The sequence below is a fragment of the Nicotiana tabacum genome, chromosome 7, assembly GCF_000715075.1.
Source record: "Nicotiana tabacum cultivar K326 chromosome 7, ASM71507v2, whole genome shotgun sequence".
In the NCBI taxonomy this organism is placed as follows: domain Eukaryota; kingdom Viridiplantae; phylum Streptophyta; class Magnoliopsida; order Solanales; family Solanaceae; genus Nicotiana; species Nicotiana tabacum.
Window position 1 is genome coordinate 127518952 of NC_134086.1, and position 24247 is coordinate 127543198.

Sequence of the window (24247 nt, forward strand, 5' to 3'; positions counted from 1 at the left end):
TACAATAGAACAATCCATTCTTCTACAGGTATGTCTCCTTTTGAGGTTGTTTATGGTTTTAATCCCTTCACTCCCCTTGATTTATTACCATTACAAACTAATTATATTGCTAATCTTGATGGTAGGACAAAGGCTGAGATGATGAAAAAAATTCATGAACAAACAAGGCTTGCAATTGAGAAGAAAAATGAGCAAACTGGCATGAGAAAGAATAAGGGACGAAAGCAAGTTATTTTTAGACCTGGAGATTTAGTTTGGGTTCACTTTAGAAAGGAGAGATTTCCTTCCAAAAGGAAGTCAAAGTTGCATCCTAGAGGAGATGGCCCATTTCAAGTCCTTGAAAGGATTGGAGACAATGCTTACAAGTTGGACCTTCCTGGTGAGTTCCAAGTAAGTGTCACATTTAATGTTGCTGACTTATCTTTGTTTGATGTAGGATCGAATTCGAGGACGAATTCTTTTCAAGAAGGGGGGAATGATAGCATCAAGAACAAGGATATAGTTAAGGACAATGATAGAGATGATAGAGTTTTGGAAGCTCCAAGGTCATTTACAAGATCTCAAGCTAAAGAGTTGCAAGCTAAGGTTGCTAGACTTCAATGGCAAATAAAGAAGCTTTTAATTGTAGAGGAAGAGCTCAAGCCCAAAGGAGATGAATTGTCCAAGTTTTACAATTATTTGGTAGTCCAAATTGAAGTCCAAGAGGAGGAAGATTGGGTTACCAAATTAGCCCTTGAAGTCCACCAATAGGGCTCAAAATGACCTTAAAAGAGGTCCAAAAGGGGGTGTTTCAAAAGGAGCCCGATTGGAGTCCAAACCAATGGCCCAAACTAATAGTTTTAAGGCTCAAATCTGCCCCAAAAGGATTTGGCCGCTCCCCACTTAATTTTGATGGCTTTTGTTACCCCTTAGGAGCCATCTACCTAAGTTTGATGGCTATTGTGACCCCTAGCAGCCCCCTACCTAATTTAGATGACTTTTTAGCAACCCCAAACATTATTTTAAGTGTTTTTAACTCCTATAAATAAGGAGTTCTTCTCATTCATAAGACACTACATTTATTGATTAAGTATATCATACTTTGAGAGTTCTTTTGAACCTTTGTTACTTGTGCTTTGAGATTTATCTTTCAATCTTTACTAATTCTTAGTTCAAGGTAGTAAGATTACTTCTCTTTTATGATATCTTTGATTCCTTTGTGGTATTCTTAGAAGGCGATTAATACTAGTTATTAATTGTTGTCTCAAGTTACTCATAAAGTGGTCAAGATCCGAATCTATTGTTTTGATTTGCTTTTTAAGTAAAGGCGTTTGATTTCTTCCATAAATCAAGACGTTGTTACTTTGATCTTGTCAAGGCTATAGAACTTGCGTTCTTGGAAGTTCTTGGAATTCTTTCCTTGAATTCTTCCCATATCCTTTATTTTCATCTCTTTAATTCTAGTTGTTCAATTCCTTATTGTTATTGCTTCCGCATTTACTTCTCAAATTCTTACTCTAATTTGGATTCTCGACCTAGTTGTTATCACCAAGTCTCCCTTCGTAAGGTAGAAACATATATGGTCAACTTTTTGTTGTTGTTGCATTTGGAAGGATATTTTTATTTTTCTCTCTTTTGGGCCGGGTGTTTTTGTGTGTGTGTGTGTTCGGAACATCAGCCTCCACATTTTCAAGCTTCAGCGCCTCAGAAAATCCGTTGGCAATAAAGCAACTTTCTTTACTATCTTTACTTTACATATGAGCTGCTTTTAAAATGTAACATAACCACTATCAAGGGAACAAGTAGTCTAATTCCTGCCTTCTCATCAGAAATACATCCAAAGCTAAACCAAATTCATTATGTGTGGGCTAAGAAATTCTACTGTGGTGTCATTTTACAAGTCTGAGGTAAAAAGGTTCCTATAACAGACTCAAATACAAACCTCCTCCTCCCCTCCCCAAACAAATCCCTGTACAAATAGTGATAAAGCAAAGGACAAATGATTAATAATATGAAAAGAACCATGTATAACACAGCTTGAAATTCATCTGATCTAAAATTCTTCACGGACTTCAGGGTCCTCATAAGCAGGAGCCTCATAACTACCAGACTCTTCAGAAGCTTCAAGGCTCGTATACGTAGTTGATTCACCATAATACGAGTCCTTGGGGACCTCGGAACTTTCAGCTATACTATCCTTGTAAAATTCATCTGACAGGGTGGCAGCGACTTCTATTTCCTTTAGTTGGAGAAATACAAGTAAATGATCCATTCCGTTAACTAAATCATACACCATCAGCCCAACCTTTCCTCCAACCCAACTGCCCAACTCGCTTCCAACCAGGTAACCAAACCTACCCATGGTCTGCTCCCCTAGATAGCCAACCCAATAGGCACCAAATAAGGTACCCGAACCCCTCAGGAACCCCTCAGTTGGTGTACCCCCAAGATAAAGTGCTTCAAAAAAGTCCCATCCCCCAGAAATAATCGGACCAACAATGCGCTTGGTTTGTCGCACTGCCAGTTTTGCAGCTTTTGCTCCTTCTTTCTGAGCTAGCTTAGCTGCCTCTTTTGCTGCCATGCCTTGTGCCACGGCATCAGTCAGAGCAGCCTCAATTGCTGAGTTCCTTGCTCTCTCCACATGAGAAGACCTGATGTTATAAGCGTACAGCTTCACGCCTTCCTTGACCAAACATGCTACGGTTCCTGTACTCCCATCAAAACAGTGCAGCCAAGTAAACTCCCCACTCTTCGATGCAGCCTCTTGACCAACCAACTCCCTACATTTTTCAGCTGTAAAGCAACAAGATAATAGAAAATTAATTTGTATACATAAAATAAGGTGGAACAGAATAAGCAAAGCACCAAATAATGGTATGTAGGACTGTTAAACTGAAGAAAATCCTTAACCTTAAAAGTTAGTGACCATGTCAATAATACAATTCAAAGCACAAAATACGAAGAAAAAATTGCCTCAATATAGCCCCTTGATGAAACTGATGCTAGGCAGGGAAATAAAAGCAGATTATGAAGTATGGACATAAAAGTGTCCTGTAACAATTCACCTTACCTTATCCCCAAAAGAAGTGTCCTGTAGCAATGAATGCACAATATGATAACAAAATTGCAACATCTCAAAGGTTTAAAAACTTCCAACATTCAACGCAAAGTGATTGCTATATTGAGAACAATGAACATGGTTAGCACTCGACCCACCTAGAACCTAACTTCAGGACTTAAGCATGAAATACTTCTCTACAAGATATTAACCACGATAGGTAAAAAGAAGTAAAAACTTTAAGGAGTCAAAAACCACAAGATTAATCTAGAGGGGGCAAATGGAAAAAATGAAGAATTTATAATGCGGGCTATAAAATTGATTACTCTATAAAAAATGGAGTGCACTTTTAGCTTCAGGAGTTGCTCTCAGCAATTGACTCATCCAGCATTCTAATGTCAAGTGAAAGTCGTCTGCAACTCCAGGTAGGAGATTGGTCAGTATGTCGTACTATCTTACCATCATACGCTTGAATAACTCATTCGGTATTGATATTGCTAGTCAAAATTTACAGGATCCTCGTGACAGCCATTGGGAAGCAGTGGTATGCATCCATCAATATATCAAGACCCACCAGGGACAAAGCGTTCAATATGAAGGCTGAATGAATGCTTATATTACAGGAGATGCCTATACAGATTGGTTAGGCCATCCAGATAGTCCATATTCGAACACTATGTTTGATAAACGGAAACTTGACATGTGTGATTTTGGAGCAGCATCTTTTGCAGAATTAGAAGCGATAGAAGTCTACCGAAAACTACCATGAGTCAAGTCCAGTTGGACCAAGAAGCTTGCTTTCATCATTGACACCCCTAGGAAGAAGAAGATTCTTATGGTGTCAGAGAACCCCTTTTGGCTCCATGAAAAACTAAGAAGCAAGATGTGGTTGCAAGGTCCAAGGTATAGGATGAGAACCAAGCTACCACCGTAGCGACATGTGAGCTTATGTGATTAAAACAGCGGTTTCAAAAGTTAAGTTCGGAAAGAATACAAAAATGGAATTGATAAATAACACAAGGCACGAAATACACTGTCTCCGCTTTAGTCTTCCATATAGTAATTACCAAACATATTTGAGATCGATAAACACTTTATTTGTGAAAAATCCAATCTTAACTCATCTCCATCGATTCCATTAGTCCAAATGATCAGCTAGCAGATACATTCAACAAGACGCTCTGAGGCCTGGGAATTAATCATATATGTGACAATCTAGGAGCCTATGACGTATATGCTCCACCTTGAAGAAACATGTCAACAATATTTCCAGATTCATCTAAAATACTCCAGATTATTCTGTAATGATTAAGATATTGCTTCTATTTCACAGAATCCTTGTAAATATGTTTACTTGTTAAAGCAGGCAAACAATTCCTCAATAAAGAGTCGTGCATCGACTTTAACCATCAAGACAAGTAGTCTTTGTCTCCTCTCATCTCTCTTTTACACGGTTCAGCATTCCAACTAGGTATGTGCTTCACAAATCACAAAGATAGTTCTCATGCCTTTTTATCCTAGAATGGTAGGCATAATATATAAACAACAAAAATTCATAAGCCGAGTATTGTTAACTTCACAGCATATTTACCTCTCACTATCATTAAATCAGGAATTGGAGACCTACGATCTTGTGATATAAGCTGACCCATCTTCTTTCCTTTTCTCCATCTTATTCTTTCATTTGTCTTTTAATTTCTCTTAATCATAGATGGGGTTCTTTACCCTTTTTCGATCATAAAAACCGTGTTTACCATGTCAACTTCTTCTTCTTTGGCTATCTCTTTATTTTATATCCTCTCAAATGATTAAAAAGAATCTAATGTTTCCACTTCATGTCATAGCCACCAGATTAAACCTCCTTATAGATGCCTCTCCCGTTTTTATTTTTTTATGGAGAATATCTTCTACACCACTAATGACAAGTATAATATCTAAACCAAGCATGTCACAATATTCTAATTTAGAATCTATTATTCAAACTAAATATGCCATAATATTTTAATTTGTAATACATTATTCAGATACTATAATATTCTAATTTGGAATACAACAATCAAACTAAATATACCATAATATTCTAATTTGGAATACAATATTCAAACCAAATATATATTCTTCATTAAATTATTGTAATTTGGTATATTGGATTTGAATACTGTATTCCAAATTAGAATATTGTGGTATGTTTGATTTGAATACTATATTCAATATTAGAATATTATCGTATGTTTGATTTGAATATTGTATTCCAAACTAGAAAATTGTGGTATATTCGGTTTGAATATTGTATTCTAAATTAGAATATTATAGTTGTTTGATTTAAATATTGTATTCTTCATTAGGATATTGTGGTGTATTGGTTTGAATAGCATATTCTAATATTTTATTTTAGTTTAGACATTGTATCCTAAATTAGTAGGGTGGTTCAAAACCGAACCGTAACCATTAACCGAACCGCAAAAACGGCTTATTGGCTTACTGGTATCGCTATCGGGTTATCGGGGTAATGGTTGGTGAACGGCTTAAAATTTTATAATTGACGTCTTAACGGTTTGGGGGCGGATTACTCAATTTCCTTATCGGGTAAATTGTTAACCCATTAAGAATTTTATATTTATACTTTTACCCTATATATATAAATTAATATTTGAAACCTTAAATCCCTAATTTATCAAATCTCAATTCGTCTTTTTTCTCTTCTTTATCACCTAAATCCCTAATTAAAATTTCTCCCGATCTCGTATGTATGATTGGATTTGTTTGATTTTCCTATGGAAATGGTATTTAAGTGATTAGATAAGTTAGATGCAAAACAACATTGTTAAACTAAATTGAAGAAGAATCCGAGTGCAAATCACCTTAAACTTTGTTAGTTGAAGTGGGAAATCAAGGTCAAGCTGAACCACTAGGAATTTTTGACTTGAACCGTAAATGCATGACAAACAGACTTGGCACAAAACCAATCAACTGGATAGGTATATATACATACATCTGAGCAGATGTGATGCTTTACTCTAAATTTTTCCTTATCTCTTAAATCAATTTTTTTTAATTGTCTATTTGATTTAGCCGATAAACCATCCAATAATCGTTAATCCGATACCAATCCGTCTGATGTCTTATTAGATGGCTAGTGGATTACTACATTTATAAATTGATAACCGATAAGTCAAACCGTTAGCGTAAATATCCGCTTGATAAGCACCCCTACAAATTAGAACATTTCACCTTATTTTGTTTTTCTTTTGATTACATAGATGAAAGAGAAGAAAAAGATTATGAAGGACTTCGTAGAGAAATTACTGGGATTTGGACTTTTGGTGAACATATATAGTTCCAATTCCTTAAAACGTGGGATGATGGAGTGTTATAAGGGATTTATTAAGTTGAAGTGAGAGATAATTTAGTTCCTTAAAAAGTGGGATTTATTTAATGGCATATAATAATATTAAATGTTTAAAAAGTAATAAACTTTTATAAAGTAGGTATACAAGGTAAAATAAATGTTTCAAAGGTATATGGAGTTAACTGGCATTTCCAATGGCATACCATGTAGATTTCTCAAAAAGGAATGCCAGCAATTCACCTTGTTTTTCAAAAATTATGCTGATGCGTATTTCGCAACAGAATGTGGGATATAAGGGATAGGAAAGGATATACCATCTTGGTGAGAGGATAATATCCACCTAATCTATGAAAAACATGGGTTGTTTGTAAGGATGCCAAGTAGTGTTTGGTTGGTGTTGTTGAGCGGATGATGGGTTGTTTGTAAGGATGCCAAGTAGTGTTTGGTTGGTATTGTTCAGTAGATGAGTATCAGTCCTATACTAAATATTTGGTTTGCAGGCAGGGGGTTTGATTGTGCATGCTAGCTTTGAGCCGAGGGTCTATCGAAAACAGCCTTTCTACCTGCACAAGGTAGGGTGTAAGGTTGTGTACTCACTACACTCCCCAGACCTTACTTGTGGGATTATACTGGGAGTATTGTTGTTGTTGTTGTAGCAGACACGGGGTTACAAATGTGGATGTCCCCCTAAAGGAATTGGATTTCATGATCTTTATCAAACAAAAGGCAGTGGATTCCAAGATATGCAGAGTACTTGTCTTCCTTTAGTTAAAGGATTTAATTAAAATTTAAAAGATCTTAAATCTAATTATTCATTATGGATACTTGAAGAGAAATACAGGGCTGTTGAAGAAGTGGAGAACCCATGGTTTGATTAGTCTCCATTGCACAGGGATTTGGTAGGGAGTCATGCATTTTTTTTTAAACTTTCTCTAATTAGTCAAGAGGAACCAGTACATTAGGTAGGTGAAATCCAGGTTTCTTATATACGTGGTTCTTTACCATTTTTTTTCAATCATAAAACCCATGTTACCATGTCAAAATAAGAAAAGAAATAAATGAAAAGCAGACTCCCCAAACTCTACATCACAATCTACTAATCTAGTATACTTGCATAAGCAGTACAATCTTTCATTCTTGTAGCCTCAAGAATGTCGATACCATGATACTGTGAGATGATTGTGCTTCATCTAGACTTAGCAACTTTAAAAACCATTAATCACAAGAAGCTTAAAGAGATGTTTCAACTTTGCAACGTTCTTCTAAAGACTGTCCATAATAACTATCTTTTGATGAAGACTCCGTAATAATTATGTCATCAACATAGCTCAATGCAATTTCTAAAGCTAAATACAAAACTTGTTATATTTTGGTAAAAGAGGAGGTACATGTGAGTATATAAACAATTTGGACTTGTTTGCTAATTGTGATTAAGCTACATCTTCACTTGTATATAATTTTTTCCACACTAACGGTACTGAAGAAATGGTAATTACTTAAATTATCAAAAAGTTGCTAAACTATGTGTACTTTTCTTTGGAACCATCTTGGAGCATATTCAATGAAATGATTATTTGATTTATCAAAGAAGAAAAGGGGCAAGACATTACTGTTCGCGCATTCTTTTTCTTATTTCTCACACAGTGTAATATGGAAGAGTCCTTCCCATCCAACTATAATTTCCTTACTTTCTAACTTAAAGCAGGAAAGTCTGGCTGGGGGAGTGATAAATAAAGCATTTGACTAAAATGATGTAGCACGCTTGCAAATTGCAAGAAAGAGTAGCTATCGCTACTGTAGGAACTTAAAACTTAATGACACTGATAAAGAAAACTGAGTCTTTTCCCCATTTCATAGCACAGACTAAACATAGATAAAACGTGCACTTTGCCAAATTTATTTCAACTTTGACAGATTATATGCACCTTTCTATATTCATGTATCAGCCAAGAACCCCTAGATCTAATCTTTTACACAGTGGTACCGGCAACAGCTGCTACCCTCTTTCACTTCAATTTCTTTTTTGTAAAGCTACATCAAATACAAAATCCTGTTATATTATATACATTTACCTCCAAGTCTCTACAATTAAGAATTAATCTGGATCAAGTTGTCCAAACAAACTAACAGAATTCTCAAATCCACACTGTTGAACTCTCACTTATGCGTAAGTTATCACCCACACTATATGCTTGATAACTTAAAAATGTAATTTCATTTCACTACAAATCAATAGAGCTGTTAAAGTGGTCGGGGCCGGATCTACCATGTATCCTAACCCGGTAGCTTTTGTCCAAACCATGTATCTATATTAAGAAATCCACTAAAAATCTATACATATTTGATTGTGAACCAAAATATTATTGCATGTTAACTTGAGGTCACTGTAGGAACCCATAAACTTCAAATCATGAATCGGCATCTGCGGGCGGTCAACATCTTTGTTGCATATAAAAGCCCAAACGAAAACTAAAGCTAAGTAGTCAAAAAGGTAAAAATCAAGGATTTGTTAGATCCCAAATGATTAAGCTTAAGTCAACTTCAAGATTTGTTCAAATTATACCCAGCCCTTAATAAACACACAACACTCAACTTGAACAAATACTTATAAAGTCGATAGCAATTAAACATTTTTAGACCAAAAAAAAGGAGGTAAATTATGTGAATCAAAGAAAAACATCGATTTGGGTACATACCAGTGATGCTAAGAAGGAGGAGACCAACGAGAAAGAGAAGAACTTGAACCCTCTTTTTCTCAATCATTGAACCTTAAATTACTACACCACAACCCTAACGGAATAAATCGCGTAATCTAAGAAGCCGGGAACGATGGATCTGCAGCAGTTGGGTAGAGTATAAACTTATCTCAGAAGGCAAAGAGTGGTTTAAAATAAATGTGAAAGCAAAATAGAACCTTAAATATTTTATCTTTAATTTTTCAGTTCGTTAATAAGCGGGAGACCACAAAGAAAAAAAAACTGACCAAAACTTACTGGGAACAGGCACACCATACTGTTCAAGCCCTACCGTTAAACCAAGCTCATTAGTCATTTCTTTCGGAATTAAATAGAGAAATTATTATATTCTTATTCATAATACAAAAATTCTCGTTAATGGTAGATTGATATTCCTAATGCAGAGTATAACACAACAAATTAAATGCTGCCTTATTTAGATACTTTAATAATAAAATTAACTATATTAATCTTTATTATCTCTTTAATTTGTTCATTGAAAATATAAAGATACTCCAAGACCCTTTTCTCCAAGGGTAACTTTAGAACAAAGAAGTTAATTTCTTCTTGATATCTGAAAAAATCAAATATTATGAACCACAAAGAAAAGGCCAAAAAATCAATTAAAGTGAATTAGAAAGAGTGAAGTTTTAGAGATCCAACATTGTATTCATAATGCAGAAATTAAATTGTACTAATGCAGAATATTTATGTTAGAAGTCAAACGATGTACACTATTGTGTTAGAATCATTTTCTTCTATGTAGCCAACCTAAAGACCATTTTCGTCTTGTTATTGTATATGTTAGTTACTAAATGATCTACAATCTGTTTACTAACTACGTTTTTCTTTTTTCTTTTTGGGAGGCTCAGACAAATGATGGGATAAAGAAAGAAATGAACTTGAACCTTTAGAATACAATACCTGTTTAAGCTGTCACTTTATCTCTGCCAAATTAAATTTACTACTGTATAATTTATTTGAAAGTTAGGCCACTAAATTCTCTCCAATGAAGGTTCTCTTTACGATACATCCAAGAAAGTAAAAAAATTGTTGAGGGAGAGATTCCACGTGCCACTTTTCCAAACCTTTTAATTATTGGATCGACCTTCTCAAGGGTTTTAGTTTAGGGACAATGTTCAAATATTTATCAGCTTTCAGTTATTTTGCCTTACCTTAGGCGCACAACGTGCCATCGGTAATGATTCTACTACGGTGCGTCGGTGCCCATTGGTAATGATTCTACTACGGTGCCACAAATTAGCTGACAATTAATTTACTCCTGTAATTACTGTTTTGTGTCATATTTGCTCTTTGTTTCCAGCTCAACAAATAGAATTCTCGTTAGTTTTCATTATTGTCCATGTAAGCTTGACACGTGTATATGCATGATAAGCTTTTCTATGTACGATCAAGAAATAATCTGTGTAAATAACAAGCCGGTCCAGCTGTAAGCATAGTTTCCTCCACATAATGATCTCTAGAAAAATGGCAATAATGCCAAAGCAGATTAACCAGAACTACTTCAGAACTACAGTACATGTTTGGGCTTAATCATCATCACCATCATGATTAAGGTCCTTTCAGTTCGAATTGAATAAGCACCCCTACAAATTAGAACATTTTCACCTTATTTTGTTTTTCTTTACATAGATGAAAGAGAAGAAAAGGATTATGAAGGACTACATAGAGAAATTACTAGGATTTGGACTTTTTGGTGAACAAGTATAGTTCCAATTCCTTAAAACGTGGGATGATGGAGTGTTTTAAGGAATTTATTAAGTTGAAGTGAGAGATAACTTAGTTCCTTAAAAGGTGGAATTTATTTAACGGCATATAATGATATTAAAAGTTTAAAAAGTAATAAACTTTTATAAAGTAGGTATACAAGGTAAAATAAATGTTTCAAAGGTATATGGAGCTAACTGCCATTTCCAGTGGCATACCATGTAGATTTCTCAAAAAGGAATGCCAGCAATTCACCTTGTTTTTCAAAAATTATGCTGATGCGTATTTCGCAACAGAATGTGGGATAAAAGGGATAGGAAAGGATATACCATCTTGGTGAGAGGATAATATCCACCTAATCTATGAAAAACATGGGTTGTTTGTAAGGATTCCAAGTAGTGTTTGGTTGGTGTTATTGAGCGGATGATGGGCTGTTTGTAAGGATGCCAAGTAGTGTTTGGTTGGTATTGTTGAGTGGATGAGTATCAGTCCTATACCAAATATTTGGTTTGCAGGCAGGGGGTTTGATTGTGCATGCTCGCTTTGAGCCGAGGGTCTATCGAAAACAGCATTTCTACCTGCACAAGGTAGGGTGTAAGGTTAGGTACTCACTACACTCCCCAGACCTTACTTGTGGGATTATACTGGGAGTATTGTTGTTGTTGTTGTAGCAGACACGGGGTTACAAATGTGGATGTCCCCCTAAAGGAATTGGATTTCATGATCTTTATCAAACAAAAGGCAGTGGATTCCAAGATATGCAGAGTACTTGTCTTCCTTTAGTTAAAGGATTTAATTAAAATTTAAAAGATCTTAAATCTAATTATTCATTATGGATACTTGAAGAGAAATACACTGCTGTTGAAGAAGTGGAGAACCCATGGTTTAATTAGTCTCCATTGCACAGGGATTTGGTAGGGAATCATGCATGTTTAAAAAACTTTCTCTAATTAGTCAAGAGGAACCAGTACATTAGGTAGGTGAAATCCAGGTTTCTTATATATAAAACCCGTGTTACCATGTCAAAATAAGAAAAAAAAATGAAAAGCAGACTCCCCAAACTCTACATCACAATCTACTAATCTAGTATATTTGCATAAGCAGTACAATCTTTCATTCTTTTAGCCTCAAGAATGTTGATACCATGATACTGTGAGATGATTGTGCTTCATCTAGACTTAGCAACCTTAAAAACCGTTAATCACAAGAAGCTTAAAGAGATGTTTCAACTTAGCAACGTTCTTCTAAAGACTGTCCATAATAACTATCTTTTGATGAAGACTCCGTAATAATTATGTCATCAACATAGCTCAATGCAATTTCTAAAGCTAAATACAAAACTTGTTATATTTTGGTAAAAGAGGAGGTACAGGTGAGTATATAAACAATTTGGACTTGTTTGCTAATTGTGATTAAGCTACTTCTTCACTTGTATATAATTTTTTCCACACTGAGGGTACTGAAGAAATGGTAATTACTTAAATTACAAAAAGTTGCTAAACTATGTGTACTTTTCTTTGGAACCATCTTGGAGCATATTCAATGAAATGATTATTTGATTTATCAAAGAAGAAAAGGGGCAAGACATTACTGTTCGTGCATTCTTTTTCTTATTTCTCACACAGTGTAATAGGGAAGAGTCCTTCCCATCCAACTATAATTTCCTTACTTTCTAACTTAAAGAAGGAAAGTCTGCCTGGGGGAGTGCTAAATAAAGCATTTGACTAAAAGGATGAAGCACGCTTGCAAATTGCAAGAAAGAGTAGCTATCACTACTGTAGGAACTTAAAACTTAATGACACTGATAAAGAAAACTGAGTCTTTTCCCCATTTCATAGCACAGACTAAACATAGATAAAACGTGCACTTTGCCAAATTTATTTCAACTTTGACAGATTATATGCACCTTTCTATATTCATGTATCAGCCAAGAACCCCTAGTTCTAATCTTTTACACAGTGGTACCGACAACAACTGATACCCTCTTTCACTTCAATTTCTTTTTTGTAAAGCTACATCAAATACAAAATCCTGTTATATTATATACATTAACCTCCAAGTCTCTATAATCAAGAATTAATCTGGATCAAGTTGTCCAAACAAACTAACAGAATTCTCAAATCCACACTGTTGAACTCTCACTTATGTGTAAGTTATCACCCACACTATATGCTTGAGAACTTAAAAATGTAATTTCATTTCACTACAAATCAATAGAGCTGTAAAAGTGGTCGGGGCCGGATCTACCATGTATCCTAACCCTGTAACTTTTGTCCAAACCATGTATCTATATTAAGAAATCCACTAAAAATCTATACATATTTGATTGTGAACCAAAATATTATTGCATGTTAACTTGAGGTCACTGTAGGAACCCATAAACTTCAAATCATGAATCGGCATCTGCGGGCGGTCAACATCTTTGTTGCATATAAAAGCCCAAACGCACACAGTGGGTCGTAAAAAACTAAAGCTAAGTAGGCGAAAAGGTAAAAATCATGGCTTTGTTAGATCCCAAATGATTAAGCTTAAGTCAACTTGAAGATTTGTTCAATTTATACTCAGCCCTTAATAAACACACAACACTCAACTTGATCAAATACTTATAAAATCGATAGCAATTAAACATTTTTAGACCCAAAAAAAGGAGGTAAATTATGCGAATCAAAGAAAAACATCGATTTGGGTACATACCAGTGATGCTAAGAAGGAGGAGACCAACGAGAAAGAGAAGAACTTGAACCCTCTTTTTCTCAATCATTGAACCTTAAATTACTACACCACAACCCTAACGGAATAAATTGTGTAATCTAAGAAGCCGGGAACGGTGGATCTGCAGCAGTTGGGTAGAGTATAAACTTAACTCAGAAGGCGAAGAGCGGTTTGGAATAAATGTGAAAGCAAAATAGAACCTTAACTATTTTATCTTTAATTTTTCAGTTTGTTAATAAGCGGGAGACCACAAAAAAAAAAAAAAAAAAAAAAACTTACTTGGAAAAGGCACACCTGTACTGTTCAAGTCTTACCGTTAAACCAAGCTCATTAGTCATTTCTTTCGAAATTAAATAGAGAGATTATTATACTCTTATTCATAATACAAAACTTCTTGTTCATGATAGGCTGATATTCCTAATGCAGAGTATAATACAGCAAATTAAATGCTGCCTTATTTAGATACTCCCTCGGATCCACTTTAATTGATTTTTTGGTGATTCTCACACATGTTAAAGGAATCCACATTTTAACACTAATTAACAATTAAATTAACTATATTGATTTTTATTATCTATTTAATTTGTTCATTGAAAATATAAAAATACTTCAAGACTCTTTACTCCAAAGAAGTTAATGTCTTCTTGATATCTGAAAAAATCAAATATTGTGAACCACAAAGAAAATGCCAAAAAAATTAATTAAAATGAATTAGAAAGAGTATAGTTTTAGAGATCCAACATTGTATTCATAATGAAGAAATTAAATTTTACTAATGCAGAATATTTATGTTAGAAGTCAAACGATGTACACTATTGTGTTAGAATCATTTTCTTCTATGTAGCCAACCTAAAGACCACTTTCGTCTTGTTATTGTGTATGTTAGTTACTAAATGATCTGCAGTCTGTTTACTAACTACGTTTTTCTTTTTTCTTTTTGGGAGGCTCAGACAAATGATGGGATAAAGAAAGAAATGAACTTGATCCTTTAGAATACAATACTTGTTTAAGCTGTCACTTTATCTCTGCCAAATTAAATTTACTATAAGTCCATAATTTATTTGAAAGTTAGGCCACTAAATTCTCCCCAATGAAGGTTCTCTTTACGATACAGGAAAAAATTGTTGAGGGAGAGATTCCACATGCCACTTTTCGAAACCTTTTAATTATTGGATCGACCTTGTCAAGGGTTTTAGTTTAGGGACAATGTTCAAATATTTATCGGCTTTCACTTATTTTGCCTTACCTTAGGCGCACATCGGTAATGATTCTATTACGGTGCTACAAATTTGCTGACAATAAATTTACCCCTGCAATTACTGTTTTGGGTCATATTTGCTCTTTGTTTCCAGCTCGACAAATAGAATTCTCGTTAGTTTTTATTATTGTCCATGTAAGCTTTGTTGAAGTTTGGCAAAATGCCAAAGTCCCACATTGGTTGGGAGTTAAGTTTGGAGGGGATTTTTCCCCTATAAAAGAAGGCCTAATGTTTAGGATTGAGACACACCTCTCATTTGTCTTCTCATCTGTTTAAGGCATTTGTATCTTCTCTCTTTAGTATTATTTCACTTGTATTTTGGAGTGGAATAAAATATTTGGTTGTGTCCGAGGAGTAGGCAGAATTAGGCGAACCTCGTAAATTCTGGTGTTCCCTTTATTATTGCTTTATTGTCTTATTTATTATTTGGTGGCTGTCATAATTTTTGGTATAGTAGTTGTGACTTATTCACACTCTATACATTTGGCTTCCGCAACAATTGGTATCAGAGCCAAGGTACTGTCTAAGTATGCTCTGTGGTTGCAGCATAGTCTGATCTTCCACATCAGAAAAGATTTATCTTGGTAACTGAGTCAAGGTTCTGTCTGAGTATGCTCTGTGGTTGCAGCTTAGTCTGATCTTCCACACCAGAAAGGAAATAATCTTGATTTGTGTCGTCAGCTATTAAATAATATTTGTGTCAAAGATGGGAGACAATAAACAAGAAGAATCTACATCAAGTGTCAACAATACGTCATCATTGGCATCTTCGCTTATGACAAGAATTGTGTCAAATGCGAAATTTGCGGTCGAAATATTTGACGGGTCCGGACATTTTGGGATGTGGCAAGGCGAGGTTCTAGATGTCCTTTTTCAACAAGGGCTAGATCTGGCCATTGAAGAAAAGAAACCAGATGTTATTGGAGAAGAAGATTGGAGAATTATCAACCGTGTTGCTTGCGGTACCATTCGATCCTACCTTGCTAGAGAGCAGAAATATCCATACACAAAGGAAACTTCTGCATGTAAATTATGGAAAGCACTGGAGGATAAATTTTTGAAGAAAAACAGTCAAAATAAATTGTACATGAAGAAGAGACTGTTTCACTTCACCTATGTTCCTGGTACCACGATGAATGAACATATCACCAGTTTCAATAAGTTGGTTACAGATTTGCAAAATATGGATACAACTTATGATGATGGTGACTTGGCCTTGATGTTGTTGGCGTCACTTCCTGATGAGTACGAGCACCTTGAAACTACTCTACTCCATGGAAATGACGAAGTTTCTCTCAGAGAAGTTTGTTCGGCTTTGTACAGCTATGAACAAAGAAAGCGAGAAAAACAGAAGGGCGGAGAAGGAGAAGCACTATTTGTGAGGGGTCGTCCTCAAAATCAAACGAGGACAAAGAAGGGAAGATCCAAGTCAAGATCCAGACCCAGCAAAGATGAATGTGCCTTTTGTCGAGAAAAAGGGCACTGGAAGAAAGACTGTCCGAAGTTGAAGAATAAGGCCAAACATAACAATGGAAAGGCCATTATGGATTCAAATGTAGCTGATTGTGATGATTCAGACTTCTCATTAGTTACAACAGAGTCATCAACATCTTCAGACATATGGTTGATGGACTCGGCTTGTAGCTATCATATGTGTCCCAACAGGGACTGGTTCGTGGAATTTCAAGAAGGAGAATATGGAGTCGTCCACACAGCGGATAACAGCCCTCTTACCTCATATGGCATTGGTTCAATACGATTAAGGAACCATGATGGAATGATCAGAACATTGATAGATGTTCGATATGTACCGGATTTGAAGAAGAATCTCATCTCTGTGGGAGCCCTAGAATCAAAAGGGTTCAAAATCATTGCAGAAAATGGAGTGATGAGAGTATGCTCCGGTGCACTAGTGGTAATGAAGGCTAATCGGAAGAATAATAATATGTACCGCTATCGTGGCAGTACAGTTATTGGGACAGCGACAGTGACATCCAGTGACGACAAAGAGGCAGAAGCAACCAAGCTATGGCACATGCGCTTGGGACATGCTGGAGGAAAATCCTTGAAAACTCTATCAGATCAAGGATTGTTAAAAGGAGTAAAGGCTTGCAACTTGGAGTTTTGTGAGCATTGTGTCAAAGGGAAACAGACAAGGGTTAAATTTGGTACAGCGATCCATAATACTAAAGGCATTTTGGATTATGTACACTCTGATGTTTGGGGTCCTTCCAAAACACCTTCATTGGGTGGGAAGCACTATTTTGTAACCTTTGTTGATGATTTTTCTCGAAGAGTGTGGGTGTATACAATGAAAAACAAAGATGAAGTGCTGGGAATTTTTCTCAAATGGAAGACGATGGTGGAGAATCAAACAGGCAGGAGGATCAAGTGTATTCGCACAGACAATGGAGGTGAATACAAAAATGATCATTTCAATAAGGTCTGTGAAAATGATGGCATCATCCGACACTTCACTGTTAGACATACACCACAACAGAATGGAGTGGCAGAACGTATGAACCGGACCTTGCTGGAGAAGGTACGGTGTATGTTGTCCAATGCTGGCTTGGGCAAAGAATTTTGGGCTGAGGCAATTACATATGCATGCCACCTCATTAATCGTCTACCATCTGCTGCTATTGATGGCAAAACACCATTTGAAAAATGGTACGGAAAACCTGCTGTAGATTATAACTCTTTGCACGTGTTTGGCTCAACTGCATATTATCATGTGACGGAGTCAAAATTGGATCCAAGGGCAAAGAAGGCTATTTTTATGGGAATTACTTCTGGAGTCAAAGGATATCGCTTATGGTGCCCTATGACAAAGAAAGTAATATTCAGCAGAGATGTTACCTTTGATGAATTTGCTATGGTAAATAAGGTAACAGAAGATACCAAACAAAATGAAGGTGCTTCTAAGCAGGTGGAGTTTGAGGGAAAATTTATTTTTCCTACACAAGAAGCAGAGGAGGAAACAAATGAAGATTACCCTCTGGAAGGAGAGCCAGTAGAGGAGATTCCAACTCAGGAATCTCAACAACAACTTGAATCAATAGCAACCAGCAGGCCAAAAAGAACAATAACGAAACCTGTTCGTCTCATAGAGACGGTTGCTTGTGCAACCTCAATTGTAGCTGATGATGTTCCTACTACTTATAAAGACGCTGTTCAAAGTTCAGAAGAAGATAAGTGGAGGATTGCCATGAATGATGAGATACAGTCCCTTCATCAGAATCATACATGGAGATTGGCCAATCTCCCGAAGGGAAAGAAAGCAATTGGGTGCAAATGGGTATTTGCAAAGAAGGAAGGATTTCCTAACCAAGTAGATGTTCGCTACAAAGCAAGATTGGTGGCCAAAGGATATGCTCAAAAGGAGGGAATTGATTACAATGAAGTGTTTTCTCCAGTTGTAAAACATTCCTCCATTATAATTATGTTGGCTTTGGTAGCACAATTGGATTTGGAACTAGTTCAGATGGATGTAAAAACTGCGTTTTTACATGGAAACTTGGAGGAGGAAATCTACATGACTCAGCCAGAAGGATTCAAAGTTGCTGGAAAAGAAAATATGGTGTGCAAACTTGAAAAATTGTTGTACGGATTGAAACAATCTTCTAGACAATGGTACAAGCGATTTGACGAGTTTATGTTGCGGCAAGGGTACAAGAGAAGCAAATACGATCATTGTGTGTATTTGCACAAGCTTAAAGATGGTTCCTTTGTATATCTTCTCCTATATGTTGATGATATGTTGATAGCTTCCAAGAATTCGGAAGAAATTGATAAGTTGAAGATTCAACTGAAGAAGGAGTTCGAGATGAAAGATTTGGGTGAGGCAAAGAAAATTCTTGGCATGGAGATAATTAGAGATAGACGTTCAAAGAAACTCTGTTTATCTCAAAAGGAATATTTGAAGAGAGTACTTCAACGTTTTGGCATAGATGACAAGACTAAGCCAGTTAGTACTCCACTTGCTTCCCATTTTAAGCTAAGTACTACTATGTCGCCAATGGATGAAGCTGAACGAGAGTATATGTCAAAGGTACCATACGCAAATGTTGTTGGTAGCTTGATGTATGCAATGGTTTGCACAAGGCCTGACATTTCACAAGCTGTTGGAGTTATTAGCAGATATATGCACAATCCAGGGAAGGAGCATTGGCAAGCTGTGAAGTGGATTCTACGGTATATTCATAATACTGTAGATGTCGGGTTAGTTTTTGAGCAGGAAGACAATCAGTCTGTAGTTGGATATTGTGACTCAGATTTTGCGGGTGATATGGACAAACGAAGATCAACTACTGGTTATGTGTTTACTTTTGCAAAGGCACCAGTTAGTTGGAAGTCTACTTTGCAGTCAACAGTTGCTTTGTCTACAACAGAGGCAGAGTACATGGCTATTACAGATGCTGTGAAAGAGGCAATTTGGCTTCAAGGATTGCTAAAGGAGCTTGGTGTTGAACAAAAAGGTATCACAATTTTTTGTGATAGTCAAAGTGCTATTCAATTAGCAAAGAACCAAGTTTATCATGCAAGGACGAAGCACATTGATGTTCGGTATCATTTCGTACGAGAAATCATAGAAGAAGGTGGAGTCACGGTGAAGAAAATTCATACTACAGAGAATCCTGCTGATATGCTGACAAAGGTGGTGACTGCGGTCAAGTTTCAACATTGTTTGGATTTGATCAACATTGTTGAACACTGAAGATTGAAGATGAAGACACAACCAAAATTTGTTATTGAGAGAGAATTGAAAATGTGGAATTTTGCCAAGGTGGAGATTTGTTGAAGTTTGGCAAAATGCCAAAGTCCCACATTGGTTGGGAGTTAAGTTTGGAGGGATTTTTCCCCTATAAAAGAAGGCCTAATGTTTAGGATTGAGACACACCTCTCATTTGCCTTCTCATCTGTTTAAGGCATTTGTATCTTCTCTCTTTAGTATTATTTCACTTGTATTTTGGAGTGGAATAAAATATTTGGTTGTGTCCGAGGAGTAGGCAGAATTAGCCGAACCTCGTAAATTCTGGTGTTCCCTTTATTATTGCTTTATTGTCTTATTTATTATTTGGTGGCTGTCATAATTTTTGGTATAGTAGTTGTGACTTATTCACACTCTATACATTTGGCTTCCGCAACAATTTCTACACGTGTATATGCATGATAAGCTTTTCTATGTACGATCAAGAAATAATCTGTGTAAATAACAAGCCGGTCCAGCTGTAAGCATAGTTTCCTCCACATAATGATCTCTAGAAAAATGGCAATAATGCCAAAGCAGATTAACCAGAACTACTTCAGAACTACAGTACATGTTTGGGCTAACCAAAAATGAACAGAAAAGGCTTAGGACTTCACAGGTTTTGCTGGAGAACCAATCAAAATAAAACACACAATTCTGGGATGTGATTAAAGGAGGAAAACATTCTACTAAGACAAGAAATATCTGAATCCAAGTCAAAGAATTTGAAAACAATATCCAAAATCCTAACTTCAGTAGACCACCTCAACCGTTTTTACAAGGTAGCATTATAAAACTTCAACACAATCACAATTTACTAAACCTCAAGGGCTACATCATGCAGTAAAGAGGAGGAGCACCAGAATAGAGAAGTTATCCCCAATTATTGAACTTATCAAAGGCAACAGAGATGTATGGTCCTCAGAGGCGGAGCCAGGATTTGAAGCTTATGAGTTCAGGACTCAAGTTCTTTTAAATTACTAGGTCCTAATTTAATGTTTTGTGCATATTCAATGAATTTCTTAAGACAAATATAAGGTTTTAACCAAAGCTATTGGGTTCGGCCGAAGGGCTGGCTCCGCCCATGATGGTCCTAGTTCCCAAGTATTACATCTGATGTAAGTTACAATGCAGATGAAGATATGGAATGTATCTGTCGAGCCCCACAAAGAAAATGAACTAGAGTTTTCCAAAGAGCGTAGGTTTAACTGTTGCTGAGACTTCCTCTACCTTTTTACATATTTTCTCTAGGCCAATCATCAAACTGTGACCAGCTTTTCCCTCTTAACATTCAACTTTCTAGAATTCCAAGAAAAGGAATTTCATTATTTAAGATTAAGAACTCACTATCACGGTTACCCAAATATCCCTTATATATACTTCATGCAAACCCTAGTGAAGGTAACCCCATTCATCAGATACTCCCCTCTCTTTTCTTCCCCAGGAAACATCTTACTGCCTGCAACTAAGGCATCAGAGTTATCTCACCAGGGTTTCCAAGAGATTACTTCAGCAATTCACCGTTTTGTTCTCATGGGCTGGGTCACCAGTATCCATTGTGGAGTTCGGTCCCAAGCTAATTGTTATCGCTTTGACCTGTGAAATTTCACGTCTAAGGGTTCTGTCACCAACGAGTGTATCTCTATGTAAGGAGCACTAGAACTCAAAACACAGTTACTCCTACTTTGAGGCCAAAACTTGGCAAGGAAAAGTTCATTTAGTTCAATTTAGAAACCATAGAGCTTGATTATAATAAAAACATATACTTTTGAAACTGATTCCCTACCATGATCAGGCCTCATTATAAGCAAGCTGAAGAGCAGAAGTTTACTCCACTAGTAGCAAGATATTACGAACTGAAAACATTATATTTACAGTTTTTACCTTTGACAGCATTTTGATATATAGTGATGCAATCCAATCTAAGAAATCGGTTTAAAACATCAATACAGACTTCAATAGTGCCCAGCAAATAGATAACTCTATTATGAAAGGTAACACCATGACTTTTATCAAAAACCTCACTACAAAGAGAGAGAAAGGAAGGCCTCATCGTAGCTATATAACATTGGGCGGAGGGATTGTTATATTCCAATCTAGGTGGAGTAAATTGAAGAAAAAAGGGATAATTTTATATAACTATTTCCTTAATAAAATATTGTGTACCATGAAATCATCCGACATATTTTGGATGTTGTGGCATCAGTTATCTAGCTATATTCTATTACCAATTGACACCATTTTGGATGCAGCTCTCCTGAAAAAGAGTGAAATTCCATCCGCCCCCTCCCCTTCTTGGAACTTATGCATGCTTTGGTGCACTGATTGAGCCTAAAGAAGACCCAAACCTAAAGGCGTTGGACAAACTGAGGCAAGCGAGATAATCATGTGTGATGAGAAGGACATCAGTAGCCAAGGGCGGATTTAGGGGGGCAAAAATTACACTATACATATAATGCAAACTCTTATTTTTACCTCTATATATTATGTTTTGAATCCCCTTGACACAACCCAAAAGCATAGCTTAGTCGTCAAGGAGATTCAAAACCTTTGTAAGGTCATTAGTTCAATTCTCACTAGCTACAATCTTTTTTAACTTTTTTTTGTTTTTGAATTCCCTTAGCGGAAATCCTGCCTCTGCCACTGTCGGTAGCATTGACAATACAACAATAATAACTACTACTGCTCTTCAAGCCCAAACTAGTTGCCTCCTCAAGAATGGATGAAGGAGGAGGATTGGGTGGCCAGTGCAATACTAGTCAATAAATAGCTTACACTATGATCACTCAATTCTCAATATCAGTTACCGCTCCTAAGAATGGACAAAGAAGGAGGACTGAGTGGCTAGTGTAATACTAGTTAATTCATGATAGCTTTCACTATGATCATCCCCTGATTCTCAATATCAGCCATGACAGGACAAATCCGTGATCCCTCATTGTTAATATCATCATAAACAAAAGACCAGCAAGCAAGATAGAAACATCTGATCCAACAACTCCCAGATAATTCCTGGTATATACATGGTTCAAAGAGTAAGCAGACACAGCATACACTAAAGCATAACCAACAAAGACATAACTAACATGACATTACCATCCAAAGAAACCACTACTAAGACATGGACTAATGGAAGCAAAGGTATCCAACTAGCCATTAAAGACAACCAAATCGACGTCAAAATTTAAACAAGCCTGAAGAAGCAATGGGCTGCATTGAACAAGGAATCTGCAATGGCTTCAGCAAAGGATCAGCTGCATCCACAGCTAAACCAGTGTCATTAATAACATCATTTAAATACCTCAGCCTATCATCCAATTCCCTTGCCTGTGCCCTCAGCACATTATTCTGTGCAGTACAAACTGTATATCTCTCTGTGGTCTCTTCAATTTTAGCCATAATGTTCTTGTTAGCAGCCTGTAATCTGCTCACTTCCCCAGTCAGATCTTGCAGAAGCTTTTGCTTCTTCATCCTCGAGCGCCTCGCGGATTCCCTGTTAGAAATCATCCTTTTCCTCTTCTTTTCATCCATTCCTGCATACCTTTGATCATCTTCTGATGCAGATGAACTAGCACTCTGCCTTAAAGCTGACATTTTTCTTCAATATTGTGGCTATAAATTCAATAGCACCTCAATTCTGTGATTTCAGAAATGCCAATTTGTACTTTTGGGACAATCGAAGAGGTTCTTTTGTTCTTTAATAAAAGAAAGTTTCTATTCAGAGGGTGTTTCCAAAAGGGTCTTCATGAAAAAACATAGAAATGATAGAGGAACAATACAGAGAAAGATTGAAGAAGACAAATGCCTAAAAGAGTGGTGGAAATAACAGATATCATAGATTGATTCCTAACTAGAGAAACCTCAAATTCATTGTCGAAAGTAAAATCAGCAACAAATCCAAAAAAAAAAACCACCTTGGAATCTCCTAACAGAATACAAACAACAAAGTTAGAAATATAATTTCAAGATATGGGTTTGTCAGAAAAAGGCAAAATCTTTGTTTGAGACAATGATCAAAGGTTGTCAATACCGAAGCAGATTGAGAAAAAGGGAAACAGGAGGAAAAAAGAAGCAGAAATCAGTAAGCCAAAAATAGGAAAGAAGATAATGAACGACAAGGACAAAAACGGTAGGTGGAGATAATTAAGGAAGAGATTAATAAGGAGAAGCCAGAAAGTTATTTTGGGAGGAGGAGAAGAGGATTACGTTACTCAACCTATGAAAGGTGATTTTGAACTGGTACAGGATAGTTTGAAGGCGAGAAGAATGTTCGTGATGACAATTGTAATGCACAGCAGTGGAATACTATATGAGTATTATTTCTTCCTTTTAAGGAAATTATATTAATGTTTATGTTTATCCCTTTTAAGTCTTTATATTAGAAATTCCTAACTAGTCTTTGACTGTAAAAAAAAAAAGGAGAAGAAGAAGAAACCCGGTGCACTAAGCTCCATCTATGTAAGAGGTCCAGAAAAAGATCGGACCACAAGGGTCTATCATACGCTGCATTACCCAATATTTTTACAAGAGGATGTTTCCACGGCTCAAACTCGTGACAAGTCTTACCCTATATTTCTATAAGAGGCTATTTTCACGGCTTAAACCCGTGACCAACCTTACCTTGCATTTCTGTAAGAGTTGTTTTCACGGCTCAAACTCGTGACCTTCTGATCACACA

At 36.2% G+C, this 24247-nt stretch overlaps 2 protein-coding genes across 2 annotated transcripts; both read right to left on the minus strand.

Moving 5' to 3' along the window:
• Nucleotides 1-1811: 1811 nt before the first annotated feature.
• LOC107818885 (uncharacterized) lies at nt 1812-13769 on the minus strand. Its single transcript, XM_016644955.2, has 3 exons — nt 13544-13769; nt 9083-9221; nt 1812-2772 (listed from the first exon to the last, which is right to left on the minus strand). The coding sequence occupies exons 2-3, from the start codon at nt 9147-9149 to the stop codon at nt 2033-2035; spliced, it is 807 nt and encodes a 268-aa protein (XP_016500441.1). The 5' UTR covers nt 9150-9221; nt 13544-13769; the 3' UTR covers nt 1812-2032.
• An 8715-nt stretch (nt 13770-22484) lies between these two features.
• Nucleotides 22485-23862, minus strand: LOC107818886 (bZIP transcription factor 53-like). The gene has a single exon (XM_016644957.2). The coding sequence runs from the start codon at nt 23161-23163 to the stop codon at nt 22747-22749; it is 417 nt and encodes a 138-aa protein (XP_016500443.1). The 5' UTR covers nt 23164-23862; the 3' UTR covers nt 22485-22746.
• Between the last annotated feature and the right edge of the window lie 385 nt (nt 23863-24247).

What these genes read in the sequence shown, in the direction of transcription:
- LOC107818885 (XM_016644955.2), bottom strand. Translation starts at nt 9,149, where the DNA reads ATGATTGAGAAAAAGAGGGTTCAAGTTCTTCTCTTTCTCGTTGGTCTC. An exon ending in CCTCCTTCTTAGCATCACTG is followed by an intron (nt 2,773 to 9,082) that starts GTATGTACCCAA and finishes GTTGCTTTACAG; the next exon opens with CTGAAAAATGTAGGGAGTTG.
- LOC107818886 (XM_016644957.2), bottom strand. Translation starts at nt 23,163, where the DNA reads ATGTCAGCTTTAAGGCAGAGTGCTAGTTCATCTGCATCAGAAGATGAT.